The sequence below is a fragment of the Rhinolophus sinicus genome, chromosome 12 (assembly GCF_057876585.1).
Source record: "Rhinolophus sinicus isolate RSI-liver-muscle chromosome 12, RSI-T2T, whole genome shotgun sequence".
Classification (NCBI taxonomy): domain Eukaryota; kingdom Metazoa; phylum Chordata; class Mammalia; order Chiroptera; family Rhinolophidae; genus Rhinolophus; species Rhinolophus sinicus.
The window spans coordinates 15,478,581-15,499,077 of NC_142512.1; the positions used below are offsets into that span (position 1 = coordinate 15,478,581).

A 20,497-nucleotide genomic window follows, 5' to 3' on the forward strand; every position below is an offset into this window, starting at 1 on the left:
CTTCCCCAATTAGTGGCAAAGTTAAGATTAACAATATATTGTCAACAGCATTCTGTAAAGTGAAAGGAGACTCAAGACAGAAGCCATACACATCATGTACAAGATTCACTTTTAATGGATGTAAGTCATGTGCAAATTTGAGCATTATATACAAGAACTGATGTTTTTATAGAGCTGTGTCTATTTGAACAAGACCAGATTCTCAAAATACAACACAAACCAGCATCAATTTGATTTTTCTGGTTTCTTTTTCTGCAGGTTATAATGTTTTGATCAAATATAATCAAATCCTTGCTCCCCCACAGATGCAGTGTTCCCTTATATGCTCAAGGAATGATATTTTAGATGCCTGGCCACGGTTCCAAGCAGTTCTTGATAGCTGGATTAAATGTATTTATGTATCATGGTACATAAAAAGTTTTACCCACAGAGCAAAATCTTGTCTCCATTCTGGCATCTTTTTACAACCAGCAGAAATGCAAGGTTAAGTAAGGGTTCTTAACAAGGACCGGCTGTTGGCAGTTCTTCCCCATAATGAAGTCTGTTCTCATTGCTCTGGATGTTTCAGGCTCCATGGTTACTAGAAGTAGAAGACAGACAGCTGAGGCATGCCAGTTGCTTGAAGTGCATCTATTTACATGAAGCTGCTCGTGGGAGCTAGTGATTTGCCCAGATATGGGTTTCACAGGTTGGAAGAGGTGTCACACCATCAGAAATTTGACCAATGGAAAAAGTAGCTCAAGATGATATTGCAACATCACTGTGAAACATTTAACTTTCTTAAGAAAGTTTAAGTTTAAAATGTACTGTCTCCTGCAGCTCAATATAAATAACCATTTATTTCTTTGTAGTAATTTGTGGAGTCAGAATGGGTTTTCTCATCTGATTTAATCCCTGAGCAGCTATGTTAAAAATTAACTTTTTAAAAAGCCCAATAAAAAACTATTGTATTAAAACTCTATCAGAATGTTACAATGATAAACATATTTCTGTACAGAAACATTAAAGCTACTTAGAAGCTATTTACATTTACTTATAAGGTATTTATCCCTATTCCTGCTCAGAAAAGAATTTATGTTTCCAGAAACTCTTTAGGTACTTAAATTGGACACAAATTATTCTAAGTTTTATTTGCCCCAGAGAACACCTCTCCATAGAGAACTGGCTGAGGAACATGATAAATCACCCCACTCCCTATTTTTTACCAGCATGATGAATGTTTTATTAAAAATATTTTCTTTTACCCAGTCAGGCTAAACATCCTAGGCCTCTATTAAATAAATGAGAAAAACACACTTTAAAAAACCTTTTACAACAGTAAAAACAAGTCAATCTGAGGAAGAGCCAGCTAAGTCTAAGCACTCAATAAGACAGGGTATATAGGATCTGTCAAATCCTCTTTAGCCTAAATGTAACTATTCCTTATATAATTAAATCACAAGTGCCCACACAGCCCTGAACACTAGATGAAAGCTTGACTTCTCAGGGCCACGGTTACTGCTCGAAAGCCTGAGCCAGGCTTAACATACACAAGCATGAACAGATGAGACCCAAAACGGGGAGCTCCAGCAAGCTATGGTCTGGGAGAAGAGTTCACTGGCTCCAGAGTGAAGAGACCATCCATTGTCGCTGAAGAGTCTCTCAGTTTTGCCCCCTGCCTATAAACTGCATGGTTCACTTTAAGTAATGACCAAAATACTGCACACATGTGTTTAAACCAATTGAGCATAATAAAAAGACTAAGTCTTGGATTCTTCTAGGGCAAAACATTATCAGGGGAAAAATCATTTGCTTTTGATAATTAAACAGCCAAGAAGAAGCTTTAGTGTCTTTTCCTTTCTCAAAATGAGAACAGAAAGACTGTGAAGACCTTCTAATTCCCTCTGAGAAACATAAAAACAGGGTTAGGGAGGAGTGACTGGCACCGTTAGGAAGTAGCAAAGGCAAGTTGTCCCCAAGTCCCAAAGAAAAAAAAGAGATCATAGAAAATAAATAAGATGCAAGAATATAAACACCAGATGAGGTGGATGGGACGAGCTGAGCTAATGCTGTCTGGGTTCTCACTGACCCTTCGTCTCTGCCCTGCACCCACCCCAATAGCTCTCTGAGCAGGGGCTCTGACAGAAAAGAAATAGTTGAAGTATAGCAGGGAGCCATTCCGTATGCTCACATATTTACATGGACCCAGTTACAGAGAAAATGGCAACTGGCTATGCTGGAAGCCTTCAAGATTCAAAAAATACAAAGCAACCCTCACCCAGGAAACTTCCACGTCTCCTGAAAGCACGGATGGGGATATGTGCCACAGAGGCGCCACGGGCAAAGGGGCACAGCTCAGGCACCTGCGAGCTCTCCTTTACTGTTGTTCTCTGCTTGGAGGCAGGAGGAGTCCACACACTGGGGAGGAGGCTCAACAGGGGCGGCCAGCCCACAGGTAAGAGGCAACAGCCCCTCCCTCCTGAAACTTCTGCAGATGCCAATCTCCGATGTTTTCTATTTAAAAACTTTATACAGCTAGACGTTAAAATAGATCCAAGGACAACATCAGAGCTCTGTGACCTCCTATGGTCCCCTCCCAGAAAGTCCCCCTTAGTGACGAGAACTCGGGATTCTGTTGTACTCCATTCACATTATGTAAAAAGGAATAATACCACGCTCCTGATTCACGTTCACTGTGCGCCAGGCACAGCGCTGGGTACTTTCATTTTCTCTAAACCTCATGACACCAACCTTACAAGTATTATTATTACCCCCAAGTGGCAGATGAGGAAACTGAGGCTCAGAAGTTAACTACATCACCCAGCAAGAACCGAAAGCATAATTCTGACGTCTCAAAGGTATAAATGGTAGGTACGTGTCTACACGGTTCCGTCCTAAGAGGTTAAACGAAGACGCTTGCAAGCTCCTGGAGGCGGGTTCTAAAACCCGCTGCATTAGAACCAGCCGCTTCTCCAGGCGCCACGCTGGAAGCCAGCTGCCAGGACAGGACGGCTGCTTCCAGGCGCCAGCAGCGCCGACAGCGGCCGGGCGGCTCAGTTTCTGGCGGTTCTCAGCTTCCTGCGGAAGTACTCGGGGGCGGCGTCACACAGCCACTGGGCGTCCACCACGCAGAGGTCTCGCATGTAGCACTTGTTGGTGCGCAGCAGCTCCGTGTACACCACGCAGGCGGGCTTACTGTGGAAGAGGACGGACGAGGGGTGGATGGCCACCGGCTGGTGCGTGTCCGTGGTGGCGTAGGTGCCGTCCAGCTGCAGCTCCGCGGTGCTCATGAAGAGGCTGTGAGCCAGGCAGCGGCGGACGCTCTCCGTGTCTCCTCGGCACGACACGGTCGGCATCGACATCTGTGTCAGGGGGAAGCGAGAAATGGAAGAGACCCCAAACATAAATACCGCTCAGCACCGCACAGTATTCGGAACACCTGTAGCTAAAATGCAGCCCACACTGCCAGCCTGACCAAGTGGGTGCTGCCATTCGGCGGGGGTTTCCTCACGTGCCTCCGCCATCAGCACGGGCGAGGAGGGGCCCGGTTGAAGGAGAGTGGACTGAAAATGGGAAAATCGCAGCCTGGGAGAGTAAGGGCCAGGAGGGAGACAGGCATGTAAGGGGCCAGACCACGGACAGTTATGTGAGCCAGCCCTCAGCCGCCCACGGACACGTCCCAGGACGTCCCGGGAAGGAAAGGCCCTTCCCTCTGACTACTTCATTCACCAGCTCCTCACGCCGACCCATTTCGTACACTGCCACCAAATGCATCTTCCTCTAGCGCAACTCCAACCATTCCTCATCCACTCAAACACCTTCCGTGTCCCTACCGCTCTGGCCACGCAAGGCAAGCTTCCAACTGTGAAACTGTGAATGAGCCTTCCTCAACATGCTGCGGTCCTCCGAAATCAACTGCCTTCTCCTCCCCAGGCAGAGGGCGCCTTCGCCGGCGCACTCCTCAGACAGACGCCCCTCAGCTCCACAGTGGAAGTGTCAGCCAGCAGTCAGTCTCCTGAGCAGGTCGTGTCACCTTACACCCCAGGTCACAGCTGAAGCGACCAGTGGCAGACACTTGCCTGACCCACACTGGGCAAGCTTCTCTTCCAGGCATTTGGAATCTGAACATGGGAAATCTGACCAAGCCTGTTAGTCCCTTGAGTGAAAAGCTGGGGCAAGCAGTCTGAGGTAGAAGGTGAGAAGCGGGCAGGAGGTATGCAGAGAGCAGCCAACTAGAGGTCATGCAGGCCCAGAGCAAGCTGCCCTGGCTCCTGACAGCCTTTTCTGGTTCTTCATTCCAGTCCCTGAAGGCTGGATTATTTCCTGCACATAGGTTCCCAGAGACACCTCTTTATCCCCTACCCCCTTTTCCCTTTAAGGCGGCTCAAGGGGTTCTGTTCTTGGACAAAGACACTGTCACCTCATCTGTCAGGATAAGCTCAGTACCACCACCTCCAGGAAGCCCAGAGTCCTACAGCTAAGTCGCGTTCTCACCTTCCAGACTGCCAGCTCCACCCTCCCTGGCTGTGAGATTTGGGACAAATTACTTAACTTCCTTAGGCTCTAGTTTCCTCATCTGTAAAATGGGAGAAATAACAGAATCAACCTTATAGGAGTGAAGTGAGGATATCAAGTAAGGCAATACATGAAAAGTGTTTAGGGTGCCGTGTTTCATAAACAAAGGCGATTATTATAATTATTATTGGCTCCTCACATGAGTTATTCATATGTATATGTCAGATTGCCCTCTGGATTGTTCTGTAAGATACTTAGCCTTAGGCAGACCAGTGTCTGGCATACAAGGAGAGGCGTGGTCAGCCACTAAAGCGTCCTAAGTCAGAACTAATAGAGGAACACCATTTCTACTGTCATTCATAAACTGAGAAAACTCATGAAGCCAAGAGGTGTTCTGGCAGGAAAACTGTTCAAGTGCAAGAGACGTTTGGAAAAATGAGTAAAATTCAGAACACAACAGGCTACTATGAAAAGAAATAGCTTTAGTATTAACAGGCTGACGACAGGCAAGAGCTCGCTCTCAGGGACATGCAGATGTCTGCAGGGAGGGGCTGTCTCAGAGGAGGCCTGAGGCACAGACACCCCCCACAGCGTTGTTGTGACAGCAAAGAGTGGGCACTTTCAGGTCCAACAGCACACGCTTATGTAAACTACCGCTCTCCCTACCTCTGAGGTAAACCGTGGAGAGTCATATAATCAATACAGACACACGACAGGACTTTAAAACGTGATTGTACTCTAAGAGGGAATACAAGCCAATAGAAAACTCACTGGTAGATGATTTGGCAATAACGATCAAGACCTAAATCCATCATCCATGAATTCATCCTTCATTCTATGTACACCAAGCCACAAATACTTGATCTTAGCCAAAAGGCCGAGAAGCGATCCCAAGCCACAAACATATCATTACAACATAATCTAAATAACTACCATTAGGGGCTTGGTTAAGTAAAATGTGGTGGATACAATGAAATGCTATGAAGTCACTAAAAAAATTCAGAGACACATACAGACATTGAAAGACAGCCCAGGCACACTAAGTATTCAAGAAGTCTACCAAGTGGAGAAAAGCAAGATGCAAAACAAAATGTGTATCATATTTGTTTCAAAAAGAAAATTTTATGTGTGTATCGATGTATATGTACACACACACACACACACACACACACACACACACACACACGCACGCGCGAAAAAATTATAGAGGGATCTACACCAGACTATTAACAGTGGTTTGTCTTTGGAGGGCAGTATTATGGATACTTCTTTGAAACTTTCTGCATTATGTATTATTATTTTCTGCATTGTATCAATTTGTAACAATTATGCACTGTTTTTGTAATCTGAAAAACTAAAGATATTTCTACTAAAAAGAACCTTAGGAAGAACCCTAATATTTGACAATACTTTTAAAGTTTATAGAAGCTAAATATAAATTATATATACAATGTATCTACACTTAAAAACAGGTCTGTGAGGAATTAGACCAAAATGGTGAGAGGTGTAATTACAGTAATTTTTACTTTCTTCCTTAGTTTAAAATTTCCCTAAGACAAGAGCTTCTTTTGTAATTACTAGCAATAAGCTATTAAAATTTTTTCACCTAGAAAAGAGTGACAGCTTAGTCCCCGAAGAACAACCAGGAAGAAAGAATACCTTTAGGCAGATGTCCCTCAGCTGTGCTCTGACTTCAGCTACTAGCATCATATTCTTGCTGTTGACAAAATTCTCCTTGCACCAGTCCTGAGCAAGAGAGAAACAGATATCACAATCCTTTCATTTCTATAGGGAAAATAACATAATTTTTAGAACATAGTTGAATTCAGCTGCAAAACTTCAGTTGCCAAAAATAAATACAAGAAAATATCTTTATATCAAGAAGCATGAAGCATAAGAAAAAATATTAATCATTTAAACTAAACTAAAAATTTTCTTAAGTCACCATGAAGAAAGCTACAGACTGAGATGTTTGTATCACTACACCCCGTAAGTATAAGTACCTCCAGAATATATATATTAAAAAAACTCCTACAAATCAATAAGAAAAAGACCAACAATCTAATAGAAAATGAACGAAGGATGTGAACAGACAACTCACAGAAGATTAACCAGAAAAGACCAGTGACCAATAAACTTATATAAGGATTCTCAGTCTCGTGAGGAATCAAGGCAAAGTAGTTTAAATAGCTGAGATACTATTTCACATCCACCAACTTGGCAAAACTTACAGTAAATTCAGCTAAGAGTTGGAGAGGACGGTGGAAATGGAAACTCTATACATTACTATGGGGAGTATAAAGAGGTGCTGACAACTTTGGGGAGCCATGTAGCAGCCTGGTAAGGCTGGATGCAGCTACCCCAAGACCATCAGGTCCATTCCTAGGTGTTGACCCCAGAGAAACTCTCCCCATTGTGCACAAGGAGACCTATACACTGCAGGGCTGGAAGTGGAAACAAGCTGCAAAAGGATAGTGTAAGAAAACATTGATAGTATGTAATGTTCATAGATAGGAAGTGAAAGTATGCTGTCACCCACGGGAACACACTCCAGCTTCGGGATGGTGGTTACATAGAGAGGAAGGACTAACATAGGAGCAGAGCAGGGCTGTTGCAATGTAAAATCTATAGCATTTCATTTCCTTAAAAATAGAGGGTGGCTGGTTGGCTCAGTTGCAGTGCTCATAACACCAAGGTCACTGGTTCGATAACACATGGGCCAGTGAGCTGCGCCCTCCTCAACTAGATTGAAAACAACGACTTGACTGGGAGCTGATGGGTCCTGGAAAAACTCACTGTTCCCCAGTATTCCCCAATAAAAACAAAACCAAAAAAAATTAAAAAATAAATTGAGGCAAATATAGCAAAAGGTTCACAACTGCTAAAAGTGGGTGGTAGCTTTTTTTTGTTTTTTTTTAAAGATAATTTATATTAAAAAGCAGACAAAGTTAAAGCACATACACAATGGCACAATTACTGATTGTACTGAAAAATGAAACAACATATTGCCATTTTCCATCTTGGTCCAAGGAACTGAAATATCATACAAACAAAAACTACTATGAAGAAAGTTAGGGGCAGGTGGGGGAAAAAATCCATTTGGTAGCTAAGAAAGTGGGTAACTAAATACTTAACTAACTTGCTCACATCAAGTGTGAGTTAAACACAAGCAGAGAGAAAGGCAGGAATTACATTTCTTGCCTGGGACTGTTCCTATACGCAGATGTTTCTGAAATGACATCTGGCATTCTTTGGGTGGCTCTTTAGAGCAGGGGTGTCCAAACTTTTTTCAATGTTTTTCACCACGGGCCATATTCGGTAAAATACACAAACAGCCGGGCCACTCACTCGAGGTGAAGTACGTATTGCCTCACCTGGTTTATTTAAGTAAACTAAATATATTTTTGGAATTTGCTGCGGGCCAATAAAAAATGGATCGTGGGTCGCAGTTGGCCCGCGGGCCGCAGCTTGGACACCGCTGCTCTAGATGATTCAGCCAAAAAGGAAATTCCGCTCGAAGCACCTGCCTGAAAGGAGGGCTCATTTGAGACAAGGAATGAAAGAAGGCTCACCTTATTTCCTCCTACGTTTTTGAAGGTCCGGTAGATATTGAGCAGGGTAATGTGATCGCCCTCGCTGGATATGAACTTCTTCCGGACGCCCTGCACTTCATCCCGCCGGGAGGGGGGGTTGTAGAGAACACTGTCCACAGACAGCAGGGAGACAATGGTCAGTATCTCCTCTGTACAGTGGAATTTGGGGGACAGGAGGATGGTCTGCAAATCAAAATTTAATACTGTGTAAACCAAGATTCTTCCTGTTTCTGTATATTGCTCTTGCAGCTTCCCTTCTAAGGTGTTTAAAGGGCAGGTGTTTCTAAAACCATGACTATGTGTTATTTTACTTTTTTGTAAAACGGGTAACTGCCTTCCCCGCAGGATCCCAAATTGCCTGTGGGTACGGCTCATGACTTAATATGAGTTTGAATCCCACACAGAACAGAAGTCAGTGTTAGGCACAAAGTAGGGGTTGGATAACTATTTAGGAGAAAAAATGAAGAGATTAATCTAAAAGCACTGGGTTCAGGAGCCTACTTTGGGATGGCTAACCTCTACTGTAGAAAGGGGGCTGAGGAGAAGGTATCATTTACTTTGGCAAATTTGGGTTCTAAAGGAAATGCTGCCATCTTTCTTCCAATTGGAGTCAAGGTAAGCTGGTCATCCTTATGTTCAAGAGCACCTAACAGGTCCAGTTGGGCAATGGCCGCCTGAACGTGATCTAAAGAAACAGAGACATAAAAAGGAGGCAAAAGTCCAAAAACGAAGTTGCACCTACTTCAGTATTTCTGGGATCTTCTCATAATTCTACAATTGATCAAACCACACCAAAGATCACAACCATCGCTGTCCCCAGGACACACTTTCAAAGCTGTTAATGACACCACTGTCTTCAGTTCCATTCCCCTTTAAAGTCGGATCTATAATTTGGTGATATGTATGTAAATTTTAAACCCAGAAATGTTACACGTAAGAACTTCACCCACAGACATGCTCGTACATTGTGCAGGGACCTGTATTGCTAGAAGCACACACACGATGCAAATACCAGTGCCTCACGGGTTCCTGGGGAGGATACTATTTACTATTCACTCTTGTATACGTTTTGAATTTGGAATCATATAAATTCGTTGCCTATTAGAGAATAAAAAAGCATTTCTAAGATGTAATAATATATGTACATACTGAGAGGAAATGATCTGAAAGACATATTAGGCACACAAAGCAATGCGCCATGTCTCAATCAATAGAATAGCTACGTGCATTTTGCTTTATCCATAAAATGGAATAGTATTCCGTGGTAAAATGTATCAACAAAAATAAACCTAACAAAACATGATGAAGGAAAAGGGAAGGTTATTGAAGAACTGATACATACATATATGTGCAAATTGAAACAATACATTGTTTAGGGAAACACACACACAGAATAAAACATTATAGAAAAACAAGAGAACTACAAACAAAATGTGGGAGGGCGGTTACCTCGAGGGAATGGGGAGGAAGTGAGGGTGGCAGGGAGGGGTCCAGGGCGCTATAAGGGTGCTGGTAAGCGGTGTACGGGTGTTGGTTTCACTACTACTTCTACCCACATGTATGTTCTTCATTTGTGTGTAGGAATTTAGCAACAAAAAGAAAAAACACATTTTTTTCTTTTTTTGCTTTCTCTTTTTTATTGTGCCTATATGAGATGATGGACGACGCCAACTTAATACAGCAGAAATCATCTCACAACATATGTAAGGCAAATCATCGTGCTGTTCACCTTAAACTTATACAGTGATATATGTCAATAATATCTCAATAAAACTGGGAAGAAAATGAAAAATAAAGGGTAGAACAGTGCACAAGGTGTATGGCTATTTGTATTTTCAAAGAGACTACATGTACTTGCATATGCATAGAGAATCTCTAGAAGACAACTAGAAAATGGTCACAGTGGTTGCTCAGGGACCAGAAACTAAGAACCTGAAGATCAGGGGTGGGACCCTTGATGGGGACCATTTTATTTATTTATTTATTTTTAATCAGTTGCATTTCTTCACTTAAAAAGGGAGAGAAAATAAAGGAAAATGATGTAATGAAGAGATGCCAAGCACTAAAGCCGTTATCATTAAAAATCCCAATTACTTTTCTTCCTCCATGGGGATTACCAGTGAAGGGCAGCAACCAATGAAATTCCAGTCAAAAGCAAAGAAGCTTGATCTTTTCAGTCCTTTTGTTGGCAGAAGTACAATTCCGTCAGGTTTCTGCGTAACCCACAGGTCCCCCTCGACTACCTTCACTGGTTCCTGTGGCTGTGGAACTGAATGAGTCCCTGTAGGAAGCCACTGTTTCTGCTCCGGGCTGGTGCTGATGGCACAGAATCTATGCTTCATGACTCTGAGATGCCCCTCTAATAATTAATGTTGTTCTCCACCAAAGTACAAAAGGAGACCTCTAAAACATTTTTTTGGAGAGTCCATTTGCTGCTGTTTGTCTACTGGTTCACCTACCCCACTGCAGATTACACTCACCTGGAGACGGTCTGGACATGAAGTCAAAGGTGAGCACGTTGGGGACTTTCATTGCTAGGAGCTGCAGCATCACACTCGCCAGGTTACACCTACGAACAGTGAGAGACTCAGGCTGTGCATTCTCCCTGATCCTCCAGCCAGTGAGTCAGAACCATCCACTGAGGAGTGTTAGTGAGAACTGCAGCTCTGGGAAGACACGAGCAAGCAGGAAAGGGCGACGTGGGCACACGTGACAGGGGGTTAGGAGCACCTCAGGCCTACCTTTGGATCTCTGGCACGGTCATCTTCTCGAACTTCTCAAACTCATCCTCCGTGTAGAGTCGGTAGCAGATCCCACTGTCCTCTCTGCCGGCCCTGCCTGTGCGTTGCCAGGCCTGGGTCTTTGACACCCGCTGCACAGCTAACACCTCCAGGCCACTGTCTGGAGGGAGAATGGCCCACATTAGTGCTTCACTCATCACACAAACAACTGTTTCGACAGTGTGGACAAAAAGAAGCATTCTTCAGAACAGCAGTGATCCTTTCTGTAAGACATGAGTCTAGAAAAACTCAAGGCTAAATTGGAAAGCACAACACCAGACTTTTCTGCAGTGGCCACTCTGTGAAATCTGTTACTGAAACATCAGAAAAGCCTCATGCTCATTGCAGGGGGCTAGGAGAATACATTTTAAAGGTCTGGCTTAGATCACAGGGTGACAACCACCCCAGTTGGCCCAGGACTTGGGACTTTCAGTGATAAAACCGGGATGGTCTCCAACAAACTAGGATGGTTGGTCACCCAATCAATCAATGATTTGGAAATGAAATGCCTCTAGTCCCTTGTGTGCTATATCCTCCCTCCCACCTCTAAGAGAGACAACGTGATGTTGTTACTCCTTGGAGTAAACGAGGCTAATTTTCTTGATGAAGGTGTACTCTGTGCCAGGCACTGAAGAACCAAGCTCTTTTACATGTTACCCCAAGAGATACACATGTGAATGTCAGCAGCTCAGCAGTGCATTTCCATGAAATATTCTGGAGTGATCATTTCAGCTGCCTCAAATCCTCTGTAGAATAAGCAAGGTGTACAACAGACACGCAGAAAAATGACTCCAGCCAGCTTCCCACTGACCATCCTCAGGACATAGCGAGAGCCTCGTCCAAGCCCAGGGAATCTTAGGAAACCTGGTGCCCAAACCAGCCATCTTCAAACAGTACTTCTGATGAGAGCCTCTGATGTGGTATCAGGCTGTCCCTGGCCCAGGGCCATCAATCTCATCCAACTTTTGATGGGATTTCAGACCCTCTGCCCAGGTTCCTGAGCCTCCGTCCCCAGGTTTGTTAAATTCAGGCTTCTCTTTCTGCCCTGCTTTCTTGTCTCACATACCTGCCTCAGGTCTCCTTTCTGGCCTGGCTTCTGGATTGTCTCACTTTTGGTGCTGCCACCCAAATCTCACTTAGTTACAAACATGAAATGCTCATTTGGGGCAAACTAGGACTACAGGAAACTCAGTGGTGGCTCACTACACACAGAAGAGACATTCATGATCTACAAATTCTCACCAGGGTTATACTTCTTTGCTTTAACCATGCCCGTGTCAACTACATATTTTATTCCTGTAATGGTTATGGAGGTTTCAGCGATGTTGGTTGAAATGATCACTTTGCGATAGCCCTAAAAGGAGGAAGAAAACCAAAAAGCCGTATGACACACATATGATTCAGAAGTTTTAAAACATATTCCTTACCATTAATTTCCACAATGCAATCATGATCAAGAAAAGATGACTTTGTTATTAAAGACAGCTGTTAACATTGATGGTCAGTCATTAAACTGGGTGGGGGAAGGAGGGATATTCCAGTCTTCAAAGCTTATTTTGAGGTGATGAGATGTAGCGAACAGGCACAGATTCAGAATTAGGTAGATGTGGATTGGGACCCTGGCTCTGCCAGTTACTTATTCTGTGTCCCTGGAGCAATTGCTACTTCATTTCTCTGCGCCTCAGTGTTTATAAAATCATAACCTACCTTGCCAGTTCTTGAAAGGATAAGAGACAGTGTGTATAAAATGTTAGCACAGTGCCTGGCACAGCATGGGCACCCAGTAAGTGGTATTATGGACAAATGCGGCTTGTTACGTTGGACCTTAGCAGCATCACTCATTTACCTTTCATCGTTTGCCTTTGCACTCTCCCTCATCCCGACAACTGTTTCCCCATTCTTACCACGACAGAACTGTATGTGTAGCTACATGTTATATTCCTGCAGCTTTTCAGCTACGGTATCTGGTGCCTGAGCATCCCGTCCCACACACCTCATCTGGAGTCTGGTGACAGGCACACCTACAGGCCCCAAGGGTGGATCCATCTGCATGCCCAGGGATGGGGCTGGACAGAGGAGGTGGTGCGCTCACCTTTGGGGCCCCCTGGAAGACTCGGAGCTGCTGGGAATAGGGCAGGGAGGCATACAGAGGAAGGACCAGCATGGAAGGGCAGCCGTCTGGGAGGTGCTTTGCAATGTCTCGGCAGGTCTTGCTCATTGCTTCGATCTCCTCCTGACCCGTGAGGAACACGAGGATGTCCTGAGAAGAAGGGGCTTCCTATAAAAAAGGTGAAATGGAATTACTAGGCATGAATAGAAATGCTTCACCTTGCAAAGGAAGGAACGTCCAAGTGTTAAAAACACACCCATTCACCTGATCTTTCCTTGAAGTATGTTCAGATATATTTGTAAAGTACTTGATGGCAAAATACTTAAAAAAATGTGCAATAATATGTGTGTATATGTAAATATATATATTTTCACGTGTATATGTACATATGTAAATATATAAATATGTATGTGTGTAACTAAGTGAAATTTGTGTATGTGCACTTTTTTTAGCCTAGTATTAACAGGACAAATATTCAAAGGTACACACAGTATAAAATCTAAAACAGTCAAAACTTCATCAGTGGGAGGACTCATCAAAGCCATTATGTAACCTGCATGTACCTGCAGCTGTCATTCATGAAAAAGCCTCACCTCAAGTTGGCTTTTGGCAGTTAAACAAGGAAGATTGACCTTCTTCTCCAAATACTGTCGAGATGACAGTGAAGGCACAGCTCAGAAAGATACAGACACCGTGAGAAAAAAATAGATCAGAAGTTTCAACCCATTTTGAAAGATGGAAGAGATGGGGCAGAGGTGGATGACTTCACTGGGCAGAGGAAAGTCCAACCTGGGTGCCTGCTAAAGGGAATGGTGACAAGAGATGTGCCAATTTCCCTGGAGAAGCCAGAAAGACCAGGACTTGAGTACAAGGCAGAGGTGGATTGTGGGAGGGTGAAAACCTAGGAATTGGCTCAGAGTCTGAGTGTGGTTGAACCTCCCAGTTCCCCTCCTCTACCCGATGCAGTCAGGAGGCTGGGAAGACACATGGTGACATAATGGGATTTTCAACATAGGAGGGTGGCAAAGGGAAGAATCAGGATGACAGCTACACAGAGGCCCAGGAGAGCAACCTGTTCTGAATAGAAGAGCAGCATAAAGGACTCTGGGAAAAATTGGAATATGTTTGAACACATAACAAATATTCCTGATTGGCAGATGGTAGATGATGGAACAGTTGGGAAAAAATTAGCCATACATACATAGAAAACTTGTACAACTGTGCCATACAAGGAATATGGCACTGGGATGGTGCACCACTGGCAATGTAGGGACATAATATTGCAAATGCTGATACTTGATTTAAAAAACATTGTGATCTTACCACATTGAGGATGAAGGAGAAAAACAAAAGGTAGGGGAGGGGTATTTCTAAATCCTCATCTACTATGATAAAAAATTAATATATAATGCCAACAAGTCAACAAATAGCAATACAAGCAGGTTATTTTAGAAATATAAAAGTAACATCCAGGGGAAACAGAAAGTAGTTACTCTAAAGAGCAGGATCTGGGATGGGGAAGGAAAAGCAACTGCTGTTTTTTATGAGCCTTTTAGAATTAACTACTTGACTCAAACTTCACACTATACATGCATCACTTAGATGAAAATAAAAATTAATTTTAAAAAGTTTGCCTCTAGATTTTTTGAGAAAGCTAACGGGAAGATTAAAAACAGTCAATTTTATACAAATTAAACATAAATGAGGTGACGTACTCACTCAAATTTTTAAGTAAATGCTTAATAAAATGAGAAGAGATTTTGAAATATTTCTCTAATACAGTTTTATTTTTAAAAAGAAAACTAAATTGGAATCCATTATTGGCTCAATACCAACTTTTCGTTTTTTTATTTTTTTTAATATGAGGCAGACAATACCAGAAAACAACACATGTAGTAAAGGAGACAGTGTTTCATAAGCGCCATTTCAATTGTATATATTGTGTGCTGAGTTGCAACATCAAATGTGCTTCTTACTGGGGGTTATGATAAAAAAAGGTTTGCGAGACACTGGAAAGTATTCTGGCTCAGCTGAGGGAAGACACCGGTCAGAGTTAAATCAGGTTTTTTTTTTTTTTAGAGAAAATAAATGAGAGCTACCATAAAAAAGGATAAACACCTGGCCGTGCTCAGTGAACTCTTTACTCAGTGACATGGCTCACCAAGTTGTTTCCTTCAGGAGCTTCTCTTTTCAAGGCTGAGTGCTCTGTCAAGTGCAAGGTAAAGCAGACCGTGGCAGGAGCCACACCCACCCCTCACCTGGTGAATCTGGAAGACTGAGACAAGGGCAGCGTGCAGGTAATCGTGCTGAGGCTGCTTGGTGTAAAAAATCTGGATGGGGTGCTGCCGACCCTCCAGGTAGAGGACGGGGGCGCCATTGAAATACTGAGAGAACAGGTCCACGTCCATTGTAGCTGACATCACAATCACCTAGTATGAGATGAAGAGGAGGATGGGAAACAGACATCGCCACGGCCTTTCTGTGTCCCTCCCAAGCCCTAGAAGTGGATGATGAGGACTATGTCACTCCCGGCATGGTTAACTGTCTCCACAGTACTGAGGCAGAATGGGGGACGGAGAACATGCTGAGGAAGAAATACAGGCCTCTTTCCCTGAGCGCACTTGACCTACTTTGAGAGGCAGCTTCCCCAGCTCCTTTCGCCTCTTCTGTGCAGCTTTCACCACTCCAAAGAGCACATCTGTGTGGATAGTCCGCTCGTGGGCTTCATCCAAAATGACACAGCTGTACTTCCGAAGCAGGGAGTCTGAAATTGCTTCACGAAGAAGCATGCCATCTGTCAGGAACTTGATCCTGGTGTCTTCTGAGGTGACATCATCGAAGCGCACTGTATAGCCAACCTGTGCAGAGAAATCAGTCATCATCAAACACTTCATGAACACCCACTACGTAACCAGCACTGTGCCAACAGCAAACAAGACCAGCACCGACACTGCCCCACTCCCTCAGGAGACACAGACAAAGGACATATACCTATAACTTTAATACAATGATAATAAGCATTATAAAGAATTTCAAACTAGCCTCCTACCCACAGCTTCTTAATAGTTTCAAGTGAAACTAGGTACAGATATGAAAAGATGTCCCAGATGTTTTTAAGTGAAACGTATAAACATACACACACAGATCAATTTGACTTATGTATAGTTCGGGGATTCATTCTCAATACCCACATATATGCTATAGAAAAATGCTTAGTTTTTCTAGAAAGACATATAGATAAAAGATGTAACAGAGGTTATTGAAGCTTAAAAATGCTCAAGAAAAACAGCTAATTTATCCAACCTGCCAACAGATTTGAAAGTAAAGCAAATGGGATTGATAGCCTGTCAGACCCTTTGATTTCTTAGGAACTGGTTAAGAACTCTGAGATAGGTTGAAATAATTGTGGCAAAAAAGAAGCTCATGGGGCGGCCGGATGGCTCAGTTGGTTAGTGCGAGCTCTTAACTAAAGACTGAAAACGGCGACTGGACTTGGAGCTGAGCTGCGCCCTCCACTAGATTGAAGGACAACAACTTGGAGCTAATGGGCCCTGGAGAAACACTGTTCCTCAATATTCCCAAATTAAAAAAAAAAAAGAAGCTCACTATGTCTTATTCAGAAAAATAAAAGGGGGGGGGGAGGAGAAATGTTCATAAAGGAGGAAATTAGGTACCAGCTTCCCAAGTTCAGTTCTCTTCTCATCTGAGACTCTAGCAGCGAGAGAGATGGCAGCTACTCGACGCGGCTGGGTCACAGCAATGATGCCCTGGCGACTAATTCCCCCTTCATAGAGGTACTGAGGGATCTGAGTTGTCTTCCCAGAGCCAGTTTCCCCTACGAAAGAAAAAAGTCTCATTTAAATGCAAACTGAAACAAATTTCACCAAACAAATGGGCCGAAGTCAGAAGGAAAAGATAAAAGAAAATACTCTAAGTTGGCAAAGCCACAGGCAAATGGGTATTCCCAAATACCACTGGCAGAGTGTTAATTGGAATTGTGTGTCAGGAAACCAAATTATATTAGAACAATCTTTAAAATGTTTATACCCTTTGATCCACAATTCCACTTGCAGGAATTGAGTCTAAGGAAATAATTAAAGATGTGTATAAAGATGTAGCTTGAAAGATGTTTCATTCAACTTTGCTCACGACAGCAAAAAACTGGAAACAATATAAATGTTCAACAACAGGTATAGTAAAAACATCAAGCGAAATACAACTGTAATATAAAAATGTTGCACTATTCAAAAGAATAAAGGAGATTTATATGTTCTGACACGACGTGAAGTGCAGTCATAACAAACTCCTCACCATTCCCTAGCCTGCTGCCTTCCTTCAAACCCTCTGCCTTCGCCCTCGGTGTCATGAAATATCTGTTCTCACTATGTCGGCCTGGCAAAAACTATAGGGTGAGCTAGACCCCAGGGCTGCACTGGTGGCCTTCAGTGTGCTCCCTACTGCCTTGGTCAGCTCTCTTCCAGCACTGACCATCCTACATTGTGCGAAAGGATTTAAACGTTTCTGTGCTCCTCCAATCCCAGAAGCTCCTGGAGGGCAGAGAAGGTGTGTTTGTCTGTTCCAGGTACATGAGCATCTGCACACAGTAAGCACTCAGTGTTATTTTCGACCTTGGTGGGTTCCTTTAACAACAGTGCTTACTTAGAACAAAGAATCAGTAAACCTGTGCATCCTTTCTCTCCTTGCTATCACTACACCATCTCCGACCTCACCTACAGTACCATTATTCTTCCATGTGCTTCCCTCTAACTGCTTATTCTTCCTGACCTAGCCAAGAATCATAGACTAAGAATTTGATTATTCTGGGCGTGGCTGGTTGGCTTAATGGTTAGAGCTCAGAGCTCATAACATCAAGGTCGACCGTCCGCTTCCCACAGGGGCCAGTGAGCTGTGCCCTCCACAACTAGACTGAAAACAACGACTTGATGTGGAGCTGATGGGTCCTGGAAAAAGCACACTGTTCCCCAATATTCCCCAATAAAAAATTTTAAAAAAGAATTTGATTATTCTGCACTCTTCCTGCTGAATCCACCAGGCAAAACCCCAGATGTGGATCAATGTCTCCCTGTCCCTCTTTTCCGCTCCCACACCAGGCAACTGAGCATTGATAAAGCAAAATAACCCAACTGCAGACAAAGCCCTAAGTTTGTCGTGGGGCCAAGTGCTCCTGGGCACCAGCACTACCATCCGTCCTTTTCTGTTTTTGCAGCCTGTCTTTTGTTCCCATCCTCTCCAAAGGCCTCCTTGATGCCCTGAAACTCCTACTCTCAGCAGAGTTCCTGCACCTATTTCATAGAAAAAGAGAAGTCTTCAGACATGACCTGCCCCTGCCAGCTTCTGCAATCCCATCCATTCTCATCTCCTTTCTCCAGCCTCACCTGCCCAGCTTCTTGGACATCCTTTGTTATAATCCAGACCAACTGTGTTCTAGCCTTTGTTGCCAAGTGCAGCCCTTCCCTGTGCCCCCTGACCTCTGCTCTATTAGTGCCACTTTCCATCATCAGCCTCCCTCTCTACTGAGTTCTTTGGCTCAGCCTATGAATACTTCCTTGCAAGTTCCTCCCAACCCCCCACCTTCTTCTCAAAACAGAAGCCTGCTCCCACTGCCTTCATTCCCTCACCTCCTGCACAGTCCTCAGCCCAATGACAAAACAGCTCCTACCCCACAGCTCTGCTGAAACAGCGCTCAATGGGATCCACGATTAATACCTCGCATCCAAATTCAGTGAGCATTTTTTGGGTCCATATATTCATTACTGGACCTCATTGCTGCATCTGTTCTCTCCTCTTTTTATAACTCTATTCCTTTGACTACCGGCTCTTCTGGGTCTCCTTCTCATTGGAGGCTCATGCTCTCGGTCCTTCAGGAGCTCCTCTGACTTAAACGTTGGGAATCAAACTCCCTTGTAATTAACTCCCAATCCACAACTGCGTTTTAGTTAATGCACCAGAAACTACTTCTCATCAGACCGGACAGTTTCTCGCCTCCACTTTGTCCCTCGCGCAGCAGGCTCTCCCCTTGGCGTAGATCGCCCTCCCCTGGGCACCACCTTCCCCGCTGCCTCCTCCCAAACTGGCTCAGATCCACTCTTCTAAACTCCCAGAGTCTCCGGTATGTTTCTACCCTTGCACACGGGAGGCTGAGTCTTTGCCTAACACGTCGGTCACTCCCCCTGGGTTGTGACAACCTCCAGAGCGGGCCTCTCCGACTCCTCCAAGGCCCTTCCCCGGGCCAAGCCACATAAAAGGCGGTCAGGTTTGTTGCGGAAACAAATGAAAGAGGGTGCGAGGCACCTAAGAAAAACTGCTCTCGCAGAGCCAGGAACCGAGAGCAAGGAAGGACCTGGCCGCGCGGCCACTCACCGATGAGGACGGCGCTGTCCAGGTTCCGGAGCTGGGCCAACAGCTGCCCCCGCGCCTGGAAGATGGGCAGACTCCGGCGCTGCAGCTCCACAGCCTCACGGTAGGGGCTGGCCGAGGGCTGGGCCAGGGGCAGCTGCCGCCTCCGGCCTCCTCCTCCGCCCCCGCCGCCGGCGCTCAGCAGCATTACCACTCGCCGCGTGGGAGGGCAGGACCCCGCGCGGCTCGGAGGCCCACAGCCCGGCCGGAATCTCTTGGCCGGCGGGAAGCCCGCCTCCTCGGGCATGTCGGGAGGGCACAGCGACGCCAGGCGCGAGGGCGGGCAGCGGCGGCAGCTCCCGGGAGCAGGCAGCTAGGGCGCGCCGCCGCTTCCCGCCACGTGCTAGCGGCTCGTGGCGACCACCGATGACCTCACGGCCACTACAGCCTTTAGTAAAGGGACTGCAACTCCCAGCAAGCACTGGGAGCGTGGGAAGGCTTTCACTTCCTGAGGGCGGGGAAAGCAGCTTCCGCCGTACAAAGTGAAAAAGGCCCGGAGCGACGAGAGCGAAAGATAGAGTATATGGTTCCATGGGACCTTAACCTTGAATAATAAAACGGTCTTCTCTGTTTTAATTATACTGGGAATACTAATTCTAGTAAACACGCGTTTCCCCTTCTCTGCCCACAATAATTCTCTTCAAGGAGAGTGCTTCATTTTGTAAAATCAATGAAGAACACACAATTGCATTATTTAAGTCTCTAAATAATTTATATAGATGCTGATATTATCCCCAATTTACAGATGAAGAAACTGAGCCTCTGAGATTAAAGTCTTTCAGAAGTCACAAAATCAGAATGTTGAAAAGAATACTGGTGATCATCTTGTGTTACAGAAGAGGAAAGCATTATATATTCCATGACAACCACATATTATCTTCAGAAAATCACTATCCCAATGGACATGGTCTGCTCCTGTAATACAAGCCAGGAAAGAGGGAGTTTACTGGGACTAAAATAGTCTTTTACCCCTCTTTTCCTAATTATCCCTGCCAGACTCTGAAGTTTTCCACAGTACTTAACCCCATCACACAAACACCAATCAATGAAGATTCAGAACCCCACCAGGGAAAATAGGATAAAAACTAGTTCCACTTTCTCCT

At 44.5% G+C, this 20,497-nt stretch overlaps 1 protein-coding gene across 1 annotated transcript; it reads right to left on the minus strand.

Annotated features, from left to right (window-relative positions):
• Positions 1-92: 92 nt before the first annotated feature.
• Positions 93-19,770, minus strand: DHX33 (DEAH-box helicase 33). The gene is made up of 12 exons (XM_019718101.3): positions 19,359-19,770; positions 16,652-16,812; positions 15,608-15,835; positions 15,236-15,406; positions 12,960-13,145; positions 12,110-12,221; positions 10,829-10,988; positions 10,568-10,656; positions 8,645-8,772; positions 8,067-8,270; positions 6,154-6,240; positions 93-3,341 (listed from the first exon to the last, which is right to left on the minus strand). Exons 1-12 carry the CDS (start codon positions 19,639-19,641, stop codon positions 3,033-3,035), a joined length of 2,118 nt encoding a protein of 705 aa, XP_019573660.3. The 5' UTR covers positions 19,642-19,770; the 3' UTR covers positions 93-3,032.
• Between the last annotated feature and the right edge of the window lie 727 nt (positions 19,771-20,497).

Excerpts from the sequence above, each read along its gene's own strand:
- DHX33 (XM_019718101.3), bottom strand. The coding sequence starts at position 19,641 with ATGCCCGAGGAGGCGGGCTTCCCGCCGGCCAAGAGATTCCGGCCGGGC. Across the intron at positions 15,836-16,651 it reads GAACTGAACTTGGGAAGCTG|GTTGGCTATACAGTGCGCTT; the intron begins GTACCTAATTTC and ends TTCTCTGCACAG. Across the intron at positions 3,342-6,153 it reads TGAGGGACATCTGCCTAAAG|ATGTCGATGCCGACCGTGTC; the intron begins GTATTCTTTCTT and ends CCCCTGACACAG.